This window comes from Gigantopelta aegis, unplaced genomic scaffold (genome assembly GCF_016097555.1).
Source record: "Gigantopelta aegis isolate Gae_Host unplaced genomic scaffold, Gae_host_genome ctg3818_pilon_pilon, whole genome shotgun sequence".
NCBI lineage: Eukaryota > Metazoa > Mollusca > Gastropoda > Neomphalida > Peltospiridae > Gigantopelta > Gigantopelta aegis.
Genome location: NW_024533529.1, coordinates 8,249 through 22,500, shown reverse-complemented (window position 1 = coordinate 22,500; position 14,252 = coordinate 8,249). Strand labels below are relative to the sequence as shown.

The 14,252-nt window shown below is 29.9% G+C and overlaps 1 protein-coding gene across 1 annotated transcript in view; it reads right to left on the bottom strand.

The window, feature by feature from the left end:
* LOC121392435 (dipeptidyl peptidase 2-like) overlaps positions 1-4,989 on the bottom strand; it is a 9,073-nt gene extending 4,084 nt beyond the window's left edge. Inside the window, exons 1-5 of the mRNA XM_041523645.1 lie at positions 4,986-4,989; positions 3,747-3,880; positions 1,282-1,445; positions 925-1,060; positions 1-122 (exon numbers count right to left, since the gene is read on the bottom strand). The exon at positions 1-122 is cut by the window's left edge and continues 4 nt beyond it. Of these exons, the coding sequence (XP_041379579.1) occupies positions 1-122; positions 925-1,060; positions 1,282-1,445; positions 3,747-3,880; positions 4,986-4,989 (560 nt within the window). The remainder of the gene's footprint in view (positions 123-924; positions 1,061-1,281; positions 1,446-3,746; positions 3,881-4,985) is intronic.
* Positions 4,990-14,252: the final 9,263 nt, after the last annotated feature.

Below are 14,252 nucleotides of genomic sequence, written 5' to 3'. Positions count from 1 at the left end.
ATACCACAAGCTAATTTTACAGGATAAGCTGGTAATGGAGCCAGGAATGATGCAGGATAAGGATAGTCCACCATGGCTAGTGAAGTGAAAGAATTACGTACCCAACCTTTTAAATGATCCACCTAATATAATAGAGAGTGGTATATATAATTAATTCATTATTGTAGTTTTTATTACAGGTCTAAAGTTGGTTACCTTTTCTTGTGTCAGAGTTTTACATAATTTAAAAGACTTTGTTAAATATTGAAGTCCACTCTCTCCCATATTGGAATAGCTGTCTATCTCTGTATATGCTTGCCTGACAATGTCTGGACAGCTTGGATCAACACTTGCAAAATCCTATAGGACAAAGTAATAAGTAATTAGTGATGTGAATATACTTCAGTAAGTTCAGTAGTGCTCAACAGTAGTCTTTCATATAGAGGTGCCGTCAATGCAGAAAACCAAAAGTATTAATATGGGACTAGAACTAGTGTCCTAAATATAGGGGGTGTCCTTTATATAGGGTTTCTATAGTACACACCCACACCCACACACACACACACACCCACACCCACACACACACACACACACACACACCCACCTCTCATAGAACACCCTAATATTAAGGAGACTTGTTGTAGTCCCATACTAGTAATAGCCTGTAATAACATGTTATAAGCTGTAATAATCTATTATGAATTGTAATAACTTGTAATAACCTATTATAAACTGTAATAAACTGTCTACTGTTAGATAATGTAGAGTATTAATTGTTACTAATAATTCTATTAATATAACTAAGACTAAGTTGTATCATGTCTTAAGGAAGAGAGATACAATAACATAATGTAATAACAATTACTATAGACATAATCTAGACCACTTTAATAGAATGACGTCATCACAATAGAGTCTAGACAATGTTCATCATTTCTTACTAACCTTAGTCACTTTACCAAAGAAAGCAGTCGGTAATATCATTTTAGCTGTAACATAAAATGGAGCACTGGCTGCTAAAGCTCCATCAAAGATATTAGGATATTTAAACCTTGACCATGCTGCTAATAAACCACCATAACTAGAGGAAGTGAATGATATATAATTAATACTTTTTAATAGCGTTCAAGTTTGTTATAATCTCTCTACAAAGACAACATCACCAATTACATCAGACAATGTACTCTATAGATTATATTAGTATTAAAAAGAGGACATCCCTTTAATTAGGACAGTTAATATACACCCAAAATAAGAGTGGTCAAATATATACAGTAAACAGATAATTATATAATTAATTACCTTCCTCCAATTACAATGGCTTTCTTTATGTGAAACATAGTTTTTATTTCTTGTACTAACACAGCATAATCTGCTAGTGCTTGCTCTACATTGAGATACCTCATATTGACTGTTGGTTCAAATGTTTTATTAGGACCATATGGTAAAGAATCTCCATAATAACGCTGAATAAAATATAAGTGAACATTATAGAACATGTACATGTAAAACATTATATGCAAAATATATACTTAAAATGTTTCATAACTAATGTGTTTTTATATAATATAAACAGCTGCTAAATTTAATGTTTACTTAAACATATTGATCTAGTGGAGCCTCTCTACAATAAATATTATATGACACTGTTCTTAGTATAGAGGTGTCCTCAATCTAGAGGTTGTATAATACACTAAAGTATTAGTATGGGACTAGATCAAGTGTCCTCAATCTAGAGGTTATATAATACACTAAAGTATTAGTATGGGACTAGAACAAGTGTCCTCAATATAGAGGTTGTATAATACACTAAAGTATTAGTATGGGACTTGATCAAGTGTCCTCAATCTAGAGGTTATATAATACACTAAAGTATTAGTATGGGACTTGATCAAGTGTCCTCAATATAGAGGTTATATAATACACTAAAGTATTAGTATGGGACTAGAACAAATGTTCTCAATATAGAGGTTGTATAATACACTAAAGTATTAGTATGAGACTAGATCAAGTGTCCTTAATATAGAGGTTATATAATACACTAAAGTATTAGTATGGGACTAGAACAAATGTCCTCAATAAAGAGGTTATATAATACACTAAAGTATTAATATGGGACTAGATCAAGTGTCCTCAATATAGAGGTTATATAATACACTAAAGTATTAGTATGGGACTAGATCAAGTGTCCTCAATATAGAGGTTATATAATACACTAAAGTATTAGTATGGGACTAGAACAAATGTTCTCAATATAGAGGTTGTATAATACACTAAAGTATTAGTATGAGACTAGATCAAGTGTCCTTAATATAGAGGTTATATAATACACTAAAGTATTAGTATGGGACTAGAACAAATGTCCTCAATAAAGAGGTTATATAATACACTAAAGTATTAATATGGGACTAGATCAAGTGTCCTCAATATAGAGGTTATATAATACACTAAAGTATTAGTATGGGACTAGATCAAGTGTCCTCAATCTAGAGGTTATATAATACACTAAAGTATTAGTATGGGACTAGAACAAATGTCCTCAATAAAGAGGTTATATAATACACTAAAGTATTAATATGGGACTAGATCAAGTGTCCTCAATATAGAGGTTATATAATACACTAAAGTATTAGTATGGGACTAGATCAAGTGTCCTCAATATAGAGGTTATATAATACACTAAAGTATTAGTATGGGACTAGATCAAGTGTCCTCAATCTAGAGGTTATATAATACACTAAAGTATTAGTATGGGACTAGAACAAATGTCCTCAATAAAGAGGTTATATAATACACTAAAGTATTAATATGGGACTAGAACAAATGTTCTCAATATAGAGGTTGTATAATACACTAAAGTATTAGTATAGGACTAGAACAAATGTCCTCAATATAGAGGTTATATAATACACTTAAGTGGAACAATAACAAGTATTGCTTTAGAAAACTTTAAAGTAATGGTATCTTAAATTTAGTAAACTATTAGAAAACATACTGCAACACATTTTATTGTAACAATAACATTACTATGAATTTTAGTAACATGAAATTAGGAAGAAATAGTCATTGAATTGTGGACTGTATATATTACTTCAATTAACATTAATAATATACTTATTACTAAACATAAAGCATATGGCATAATACTATAGAAATTCTTAGTACCAATAAAGCAATAAAAAGACACCATTGCACATCATGTGAATACTAACTATAGTTAATAAAGATACTATATTATAACTATAGTTATTTACTGCACTAAATAAACTGAAGAAGCCTAATATAGTAATACTAACTAGTACATACGTCCTAAATGTAGAGGGTAAGTATCCTTAATTCATAGTGTCCTATATAAAAGGTTCTACTATGACCCATTACATACATACATGTTCACCAAAGACCACTAAAACCCATTACATACATACATGTTCACCAAAGACCACTAAACCCATTACATACATACATGTTCACAAAAGACCACTAAACCCATTACATACATACATGTTCACAAAAGACCACTAAACCCATTACATACATACATGTTCACAAAAGACCACTAAACCCATTACATACATACGTGTTCACCAAAGACCACTAAACCCATTACATACATACATGTTCACCGAAGACCACTAAACCCATTACATACATACATGTTCACCAAAGACTACTAAACCCATTACATACATACATGTTCACCAAAGACCACTAAACCCATTACATACATACATGTTCACCAAAGACCACTAAACCCATTACATACATACATGTTCACCAAAGACCACTAATGCTTGTAACTCCTTAGCTAATTCAAAAATAAATCCAGTATTTTCATAGAAACTCTCAATAGGACCTTCATTACCAGAGTAGAACAATAGAACATCATTTTGATGGTATGTATCTGAAATGGGAAACATTTGTATTATATAATAGAGTTGTATAGCACTTACCTGAAATTAGATATTTCTGATTGAAAATATCATTGTTGGTATAGTCAAAATGATCAATAACTGTAGAGTAAAACTAAACATTATATACACTATATATATATTACTATATATATATATATATATATATATATAGTAATATATATATATATATATATATATACACATATATATGCATGTATATATGTGACCTGATTTGCAATAAGGGACCACTTCTGTCAAAACATTTGTCACGTGATTTGTGATAAGGAACCATGTTAAAGCACCTCTAAATAAGTTTTGTATACATACAGTTACTATATATATATATACAACTATTTATGGTAACTATGTATACAAAACTATTTGTGAGGTGTTTCCCTCTTCACAAATCACGTGACAAATGTTCTGACAGAAGTGGTTCTTTATTGCAAATCTGGTCACATATATATATTAATGTTATAACAGAACAGAATTAAAGGACAAAAGAACAGAGCTCTCGCTGTGTTGCTGTTACTCCGAGTTTCACGCGTTATGCGATCGTCAGACGAGCTCTGTTCTTTTGTCCTTTAATTCTGTTCTAACCCGCTCTGTCTAAACGACATCGAGCACTCTTCAACAGACTTAGATACTTCAGTATATTAATGTTATATATATTTATTTGATTAAAAAATATAAAACTCTATAACTGTTTTTTTTTTCACTGCTTGACAGATGGCTGTGTATATATTTTTGACATATATATTATCACAACAAATATTATATATACATATATATACATATATATATTTGATATTTAAGTGTAACATACAACAAACATGCATGGATTTCCTGATAGACACGCAAACATTTGAACTACTAACAAACACACTATTCCGTTTTGATTACCATTAGGTTTAGTAAGATTATTACCTGCTTGAAGTAATGTACTGAATATGGCGGAGTATTAGTGGGATATTTATTATAGATATTATCACTTTTCTGTAGCTGACCACCTTCACAAACAATAATAAACAGTACTGCTATATATAGCTTCAATAACGCCATTACTTTCTAAACACCTGACCAGTTGTGACACACCCATCCTGTCTACAAATAATTAAAAGTCATGCAACACGACTGAATTTTAATTCTGCACGCACAGTAGTCAACTCGTTGTCAAGTTTAAAAGTTAAAGAGATGCCTCATTCAAAGGTGTGAGTTTATAATGTTGTTATGATGCTAAGGAAAAAGATGGATAAAAATTATCGTTGAAGTATAATAAATGCATTACTATGATATATATAATATATTATAACAGAATTAAAGGGACAAAAAAATAGAGCTCTCGCTATGTTGCTGTTACTCCGAGTTTCACGCGTTATGCGATCATCAGACAGCTAACCCGCTCTGTCTAAACGATATCGAGCACTGTTCAACAGACTTAGATACTTCAGTATATATATATTATATATTATATAAATTATTTTTGATGGTTCTTCTCTATTTCTTAGATGCTGTTAAATATAATGATTCTAGTTTATTCCCTTCCACTAATATACACATTTGAAAATAAAAGATCTGATGAATGTAAGTGTAATTTATCAACTGTGGAAATAACTAGCTAGACCTTTTTATTAGTCACAAAACAAGAAGCTAGAACAATACAATGAACTAGCATTAATTAAAGATAATAAGCAAATCAAAAAATTGAAAATTACTAAAAAAATATAATTCATTAATATAGTAAACAAATTGCTAATGTAGTAACAGTTTACTATAGAAAAATTCAATTCAACAGACCTTTATGTTTGCAGAATGAATAAATACTGATAGTATCATAGTCTAGTAACTCTAGTTGTTCTTAGTTTATTGTATATAGCTTACTGACACCATAAAAGGGTGTGACTGTATTAACACGTCCAGATTTAGTATTAAACTGTATATAGTGCAGAATTGTACTGACTGTAAAGATATATATATAATATATTATATTATAATTTGCATGTAAAAACAATTGTAAACAGCTGTAGTTGAAATAAGGAAAGAAAAAAAGGAAGAACATTGTGTCATTCCTATATATGCAGTGTTACCACTAAAACCTCTAAAAAGAGGACACAAATAAGCAAATTAACAAATTGAAAATTATCAAAATATAATTCATTAATATAGTAAACAAATTGTTAATGTAGAAACAGTTTACTACAGAAAAGTTCAATTCAATAGACCTTTATGTTTGCAGAATGAATAATACTGATAGTATCATAGTCTAGTTGACTCAGTTTATTGTATGTAGCTTACTGACACCATAATAGGGTGTGACTGTATTAACACGCCCAGATTTAGTATTAAACTGTATATAGTGTAGAATTGTACTGACTGTAAAGATAATATGTATTAATGACTATAAGTCAAATGCCTTAAATATTAAGAATATCTATTAAATTTTATTTAGCTATATATATCCTATAATGTGGGTTTTTAAATAATGTATATTCTACTGCAATATATGTTTATAAAGACTTAATATACTAAAGTATTAGTATATAGTTAGTACAGTGTTCTGAATATAGAGAGTGTCCTTAATTCAAAATGGTATTTATAAGAGGTTTTATCATGTTTTTAAATGTGTTAATATTTTTGATTAAACAGATCAGTTATTTTCTACAGATGGAAGCACTAACAAGGTATTAATATGTATTAACATAATTTATATTCATTTACTATATTAGGAGATACTGGCAATATCTCTTTCAACTTCATTATCATTAATAGCTATCACACTGTGTATTATTACTTCAATAGTATGTGGATATTGTTGTATTTTCAAATATAAAATGTGTACTCCTATGATGATCCTACACAATATCCTACTCATTATACTTCAGTTAATAATGATGTAAGTTGTGTAATGTTATAGAAAGCTCCTTTTTAATAAGTCTATAATTGTAATTAATTAAAAATTGAGTTCTATATATTAATTGCTTTGATATGGTAATGTCATTGACTGTTAGATTAAGAGCTGTCAGAACATGTAGGTAGAACAAGCTATAGAAAAATTTTGAAATCAAAATAAACTTGATAGTCATACCCAAATTAGCAGTTATAATAGAGAGGCCTAATAAAGAATCATGGTCTATAAATGATGGACTATTTATATTACACTAAAATATAAATAATAACACATTATTTATTTTATAGACCACTGATCCTAACCTCATACTATAATGTAAAGGTATAAAGCATTTCCTATAATATGCTTTAATAGTTAACAGTATATACTACATATATAACCTGTATACTTACATTGAAAAAAGCATTTCAATATTTTTACTAAGATCTTTGTTACCATAGTCCCATCAATGTGATGTAGCCCCAAATCAAAGTTGCTACAAGGCAATAGTAGTGGTTATCCATATGTATAAAGCCAACTAGTTCCATCTACAACGCACCCACTTTGTTATAGTAATTGAAAGCCTATGCCTTCCTTCAGTTGAAGTTATAACTACATTGCTTTAACACCTACTTTTTTTTTTTTTTTTTTTTTTTTTGTTATAGTAATTAAGTCATGGCTTCAATTGAAACTATTAAGTGGATACTATTTCAACTGATTAATCCATTGGCAATTACTTAAGCGGAATAATTCTATCTCTCACTCATAGTTCAATTATTGGACATAAACTACAAAGAGTATTTTTGCTTCTATTTGGGTTTATATATACTGAGTTAGACATGTTTTAGCTTTGTACATGGGTAACTCAATGTTGAGCTTATATCAAATTGATGAGATTCTGGTAACTAAGACAATGGTTAAATGACAAAATACTATTTTAAGTGTAGTAAGTATGTTTACACAAAATACAACAAAGTAAACAGTCAAATATATCAATTATTTGAACTAACTATAAACAAACTAGATTAGTTATAGCATCATATACTAACTTAAACAATAATACCTATTAGAAAAACATCACAGAATAGCTACAATAGGCTAATGAATATGCCAAAGGTATTCTCTTCATATTATATAGTTACATAATATATGGACAACATCAAAGGCATTGATAAAATTTCTTCATTAACATTGTCTCTAAAATCTCTATATAAGATTGTATATAGTGTATTATAGCTATGGTACTGCTAAGATATATGTACAGGGACCATAAGTAACTTAGCTTCTGTTATAAATACATTGCATAGAACTGACTATTTGTGAATTTAATTGTCTTGGCATTTTTGTTAAGTTTTTTCTGGGTCATTATCATCACTCTGACTATAAAAAACAAATATTGTCATAATATATAACTGGTCAACATCAATTTTTGACATTAATAGAAATAACTGATTAAGGTCTGTTCTGTTGTGTATTTTTAAATCCATAAATAGCTGTGTTTGTCCTGACTTACATTTAATGACAAAGAGAGAGTTATGAGTTTATCATGTTCAAATATTGTATATATTTATAAGTGCATGATAAAGGAAACAAACTTTAGACACATTTAGAAAAAAGCCAAAAAGCTAAACATTTTCCCTCAAACTACAGGAAAGTAGAGAAGACATACATGTAACAGTAGATGAAACCTATAACACTACAAGAACGATTTTATAGTGATAGTGTTCTCATTAAAGAAGGCCCACCATCCCTACTTAGAAGCATTGACATCGCCACTGTTTTTAGACCCACCTGAAAATTCAGTATTTTTTTCAACATCCAGTTCACTCTCATTGGAGATACTATTGATAACTTTATACAAAATTATCATACTGACTCTGTAAGTTTACAGATGTCAGAATATGATATATACAGATTACCACCTTATGAAGTTGTGATTGGTTGTAACTCACCTCAACCATCGTCTAGAGTACCATTGCTATTAATGGTGTTTCCATTAGATAATAATGTTAATGATAGTGCTGGTCATATGCCAATGAAACACTGTTTGTTATTAGTAATGAAATGATGCAATTAACAGCGAGGATGAACAAATTGAAAGTGAAAGTAATAACATGTCCATTGATTCGGAAACTGCTATAGTTAATGCTACACCTGCTATAGTGGGATCTACTCTTAATTCTACATCACTTCAGACAATTTCACTTAATTACGAAGTCATTAGATGATAATAATATAGGTAATACTTCAACAACTAATGATATTGCATTAAATGGGGAATCTATTACAGTGATACTGGTACTATTACTACAGCACAGCCTATTACCACTATAACTCGAGCAGCAAGACGAAGTATGTTGGTATCTACTTCATGTGAAATATATTACAAACATCATCTGAGACAATCATTTCCAATCAAGTTCTATTGTTGAAATGACTTTAACTGAAGTTGATAGTGGTTTACAAGTTGTGATAATGTACCTTCTACAGCTGTTGTCTCTCATTACATGTGTGTTGTGTCAAGTTAATTATTATAAGTAATTAATATTCATATTAATACTAATAATTATTAATTTCCATTAAAATTATTAACATTATGAGCATTACACATTGTGTTTGTGGTCTCTCTTGGTGTCTATAGGAGGCAGGCACTTACCATTTCTTTGTCTTCTCCAGTCATGTTTGAATGAAGGAGAAATATATGGAGTAGGGTTAAGAAATACTAAATGCACATTATGGCCAACGAGGAAGGACTCCTCTTCCTGTGGGAGGGTGTCACAAATGACTAGACATGCAGCCATAATCTAAACACACAGACTTTAATGAATACTTCTGAAATAAATGTACCTTGTACAGAGTTAGCAAAGTCCACCACCAAATTACACTTCACATGAACAAAGTCAGTTAAATCATACTTTTTTATGAGTGCCTTAACTTAAGTTAGGTGACTTCCAAAAGAGACAAGCTTTTCTTAGCATAACATCACACAGGTAGTGCAGTAGTCATGTGATTTCACGTAAACAAAAGGAATACCACGGAAAATTTAAGAAATGGTTTTTTCCTACTTCTCTTAGTAACCGACTTTGACGTAATATAAGTTCAAAACATAAATTCCCCAATGATATGGGACAAACAGCAAGACAGCGTTCATTGCAGCCTACATAATAACTAAGAATCTGCAAATCCAGACTTTGGTGCTCTTTTCGGATCTAGCTACGGTTACAACTTACACACACATATACGTATTATTATATATTATATAAATTATTTTTGATGGTTATTCTCTATTTCATAGATGCTGTTAAATATGATGGTTCTAGTTTATTCCCTTCCACTAATACACACATTTGAAAACAAAAGATCTGATGAAGGTAAGTGTAATTTATCAACTGTGGAAATAACTAGCTAGACTTTTTATTAGTCACAAAACAAGAAGAGCTAGAACAATACTAATGAACTAGCATTAATTAAAGATAATAAGCAAATCAAAAAATTGAAAGATACTAAAAATATAATTCATTAATATAGTAAACAAATTGCTAACAGTTTTTTACTATAGAGTAATTCAATGGAACTGTATGTTTGCTGAATTTATAAATACTGGTATATCATAGCCTAGCTGGTCTTTCAGTTTATTGTATGTCCTGATTTAGCATTAACTGTATATAGTGTAGAATTGTATTGACTGTAAGTTACATATATGAATGACTATAGAGTCAAGTGTCTTAAATATTAAGAATATCCATTTAAAGTTTATTTAGCTATATCCTATAATGTGGACTTTAACAGTATATTTTGTATGAAGATATAATACACTAAAGTATTAATATATAACTATTAGTATATAACTAATAGTATTACTAATATTAATAGTATTTCTAATACTGTTAATACTAGTATATAAAACAAGTACAAGTGTCTTTAATATAGAGTGTGTCCCAATTCAAAGTGACTTTTATAAGAGTTTTCATGATATATGAAATGTGTTAATATCTTTGATAATAGAATCAGCTATATTCTACAGATGTAAACATTAACAAGGTATTAATATGTATTAACACAATTTATATTCATTTACTATATTAGCAATACTGGCAATACCTCTTTCAACTTCATTATCATTAATAGCTATCACACTGTGTATTATTACTACAATAGTATGTGGATATTGTTGTATTTTCAAATATAAAATGTGTACTCCTATTGATGATCCTACACAAATCCTACTCACTATACTTCGGATAATACTGATGTAAGTTGTTGTAATCTAATTCCTATTATTGAATGTCCCTCTTTAATAACTCTATAATTATAATAAATAATTAAAAATTAAGTTCATTATATAATTGCTTTAATGTGGTAATGTCATTGACTGCTATGGAATGCTAAAAAAGTTTAGAAATCAAAATAAACTTGATAGTCATACCTAAATTTAGTAGCTATAATAGAAGAGGCTAATAAAGAATCATGATTTATAAAATTAATGGATGGACTTTTTATATTACACTAACTAAAAATAATGACACATTATTTACTATAATAGGTCACTGATCCTAACTCCATACTTTAGTGTAGTGGTATAAACATTTCCTATAATATGCTATTATGCTTTAATAGTCAATAGTATATACTACATACACTGTAAAAATTATTATTCATTTTAATAACTAATTTGTACTTTATATTACATGGGTGAACCGCTATGGAATATAGAATTTATTTAAATTGCTCACTGTGTAATTTGATGGCATGTTGTTCTTTCACATACTGACAGATTATACATTGAGTAATTCACACAAACTCTACATAGAAGTTCACCCATGTAGTATAAAGTACAAAATTAGTTATTAAAATAACATATTAATTCTTACAGTGTATATAAAACTTGTATACTTAGTAAGTATATCTACATAAGATATGACAAAGTAAACAGTTAAAATATCAATTATTTGAACTAACTGTAATAAATTAGATTTACTTATAGCATCTTATACTAACCTAAACAATAATACTGATTAGGAAGAACATCACAGAATAGCTACAATAGGCTAATGAGTATGCCAAAGGTATTCTCTTCATATTATAAATTCTCTCAATTACACAAATATGGAGACATTTTACATCACAAAGTACTCAGTCTACAGAATGTATTTATATTAAAAGGAATGTTACTATGTCTCTATACATATATCTAGCAGTACCATAGTTATATAATACACTAATATATAATCTTATATAGAAGATGTGAGACAAGTGTCAATGAAGAAATTTTATCAATGCTTGATAGGTTGGCATTGTGTTATCTATTCTGGATTATTAATCATTACTCTCACTATTAAAAACAACAAATATTGTCACAATATATATTTAATTAAAGTCAACATCAATTTTTTAAGAGTTTTAACATTAATAGAAACAGCTGGGAAAGTTTGTTCAGTTGTGTATTTTAAAATCCATAAATACCTGTGTTTGTCTTGATTTGCATTTAATAAACAAAGAGAGAGTTAAAAAACATTAATGAGTTTATCATCTTCAAATAGTTGTGCATGATAAAGGAAAACAAACTTTAGACACACATTCATAAGTAAAAAAGTTTTGAACATTTCCTCAAACTACAGGAAGGTAGAGAAGATATAAATGAGACAGGAGATGAACCTATAACACTACAAGAACGATTTTATAGTGATAGTGTTCTCATTAAAGAAGGCCCCACCATCCTATTTAGAAGCGTTGACATCACCACTGTTTTTAAGAGACCCACCCTGAAAATTCAGTATTTTTTCAAAATTTCCAATCTGATCTTGTCTGGAGATACTACTGATACTTTATTGCAAATAATGACTCTGTAAGTTTACAGATGTCAGAATATGATGATACAGAGTTACCACCTTATGAAGATCTTATTGGTATCAATTCGCCTCTACCATCATCTAGAGTAACCATTGCTATTTAATGGTGTTTCCATTAGATAATGATGTTAACGATAGTGTTGGTCATATGCCAAATGAAACACTGTTTGTTACTAGTACCAATAATGCAATTATAGCGATGATGTACAAATTGAAAGTGAAAAATAATACATGTCCATTGATCCAGAACCTGCTATAGTTACTGCTACACCTGCTATAGCTACTGGTATATTGACAAACACTTCAGTAGTTACTGATGCCACATGTAACAAGAGTTTACGTCAACAAATGATAATGTTATGTTCAATGAGGGACCTACTCTTAATCTAACATCACTTCAGACAATTCACTTAATTATGAAGTTATTGATGTTAATTCTACAATTAATAATATAGGTAATACTTCAACAACTAATGATATTGCATTAAATGAGGAATCTATTACAGTTGATACTGGTACTATTACTACAGCACAGCCTATTCCCACTATAACTCGAGCAGCAAGACGAAGTATGTTGGTATCTACTTCATGTGAAGATATATTACAAACATCATCTGAGACATCATTTCCATCAAGTTCTATTGTTGAAATGACTTTAACTGAAGTGATAGTGTTATAAGTTGTGATAATATACCTTCTACAGCTGTTGTCTCTCATTATGAGTGTGTTGTGTCAAGTTAATTATTATAAGTAATTAATATTCATAATGATAAATAATTATTAATATTCATTACAATTATTAACATTACTGCGCATGCGCATTTTACACACTGTGCTCGTGTCTCTCTTTGGTGTCTATAGGAGACAGGGCACTTACCATTTCTTTGTATTTTCCTGTCATTTGTGGATGAGAGAGAAATATATTGAGTAGTATTGAGAAATACTAAACACACATTATGGCTGATGAGGAAGGGACTCCTCTTCCCGCAGTCGGGCGACCGGCAGAACACCACCAGCCAACTCTCCTCACTGCTTACCTCTTACGAGTCGTGCCACCGTTACTAGAGACAGAAGAAGATATCCCCGAAGTTGTAACGTTACAGTCGATTTTAAAAAGACAATGATAGTAAACTTAAACGATTTATTGAAGACAGTCAAGAAACATGCATTGTCTATACTGTATACTTTACCACCGGAAGAAGTTTGAGGGTCATCAGACATTGCCCCTTTTAATCCGACCTTTGATATTCAATTGGGTGTTCATTATCGGCCACAACGATGTGTGGGTGTCATTTTCAGTAAACGTAGTGCTGTTATTGAGTCAGATAAGTCCGTACGATCCCAGCTCAGGTTTTTGACAATTTCTGAAGACTCTCCATTTGAGACATTACATGCTTACATTCATGATGCTATGAACCCGTTATTTAATTCATTTGTACAGCAATCAAGGAGAGATGAAAGGTGAGCGATACTAGGAAATTTAATTAGTAGGTGGGGCTTAACTTGCTTTAGTTGATTTGTTAACAAGGGAATACATTAGTTCTGTTTATGTAGTAACTAGTCACTATGTACAAGTCTGACTTTATTACTAATTAATTAAAGGGGCATGATTGAATTAGAGTAAAT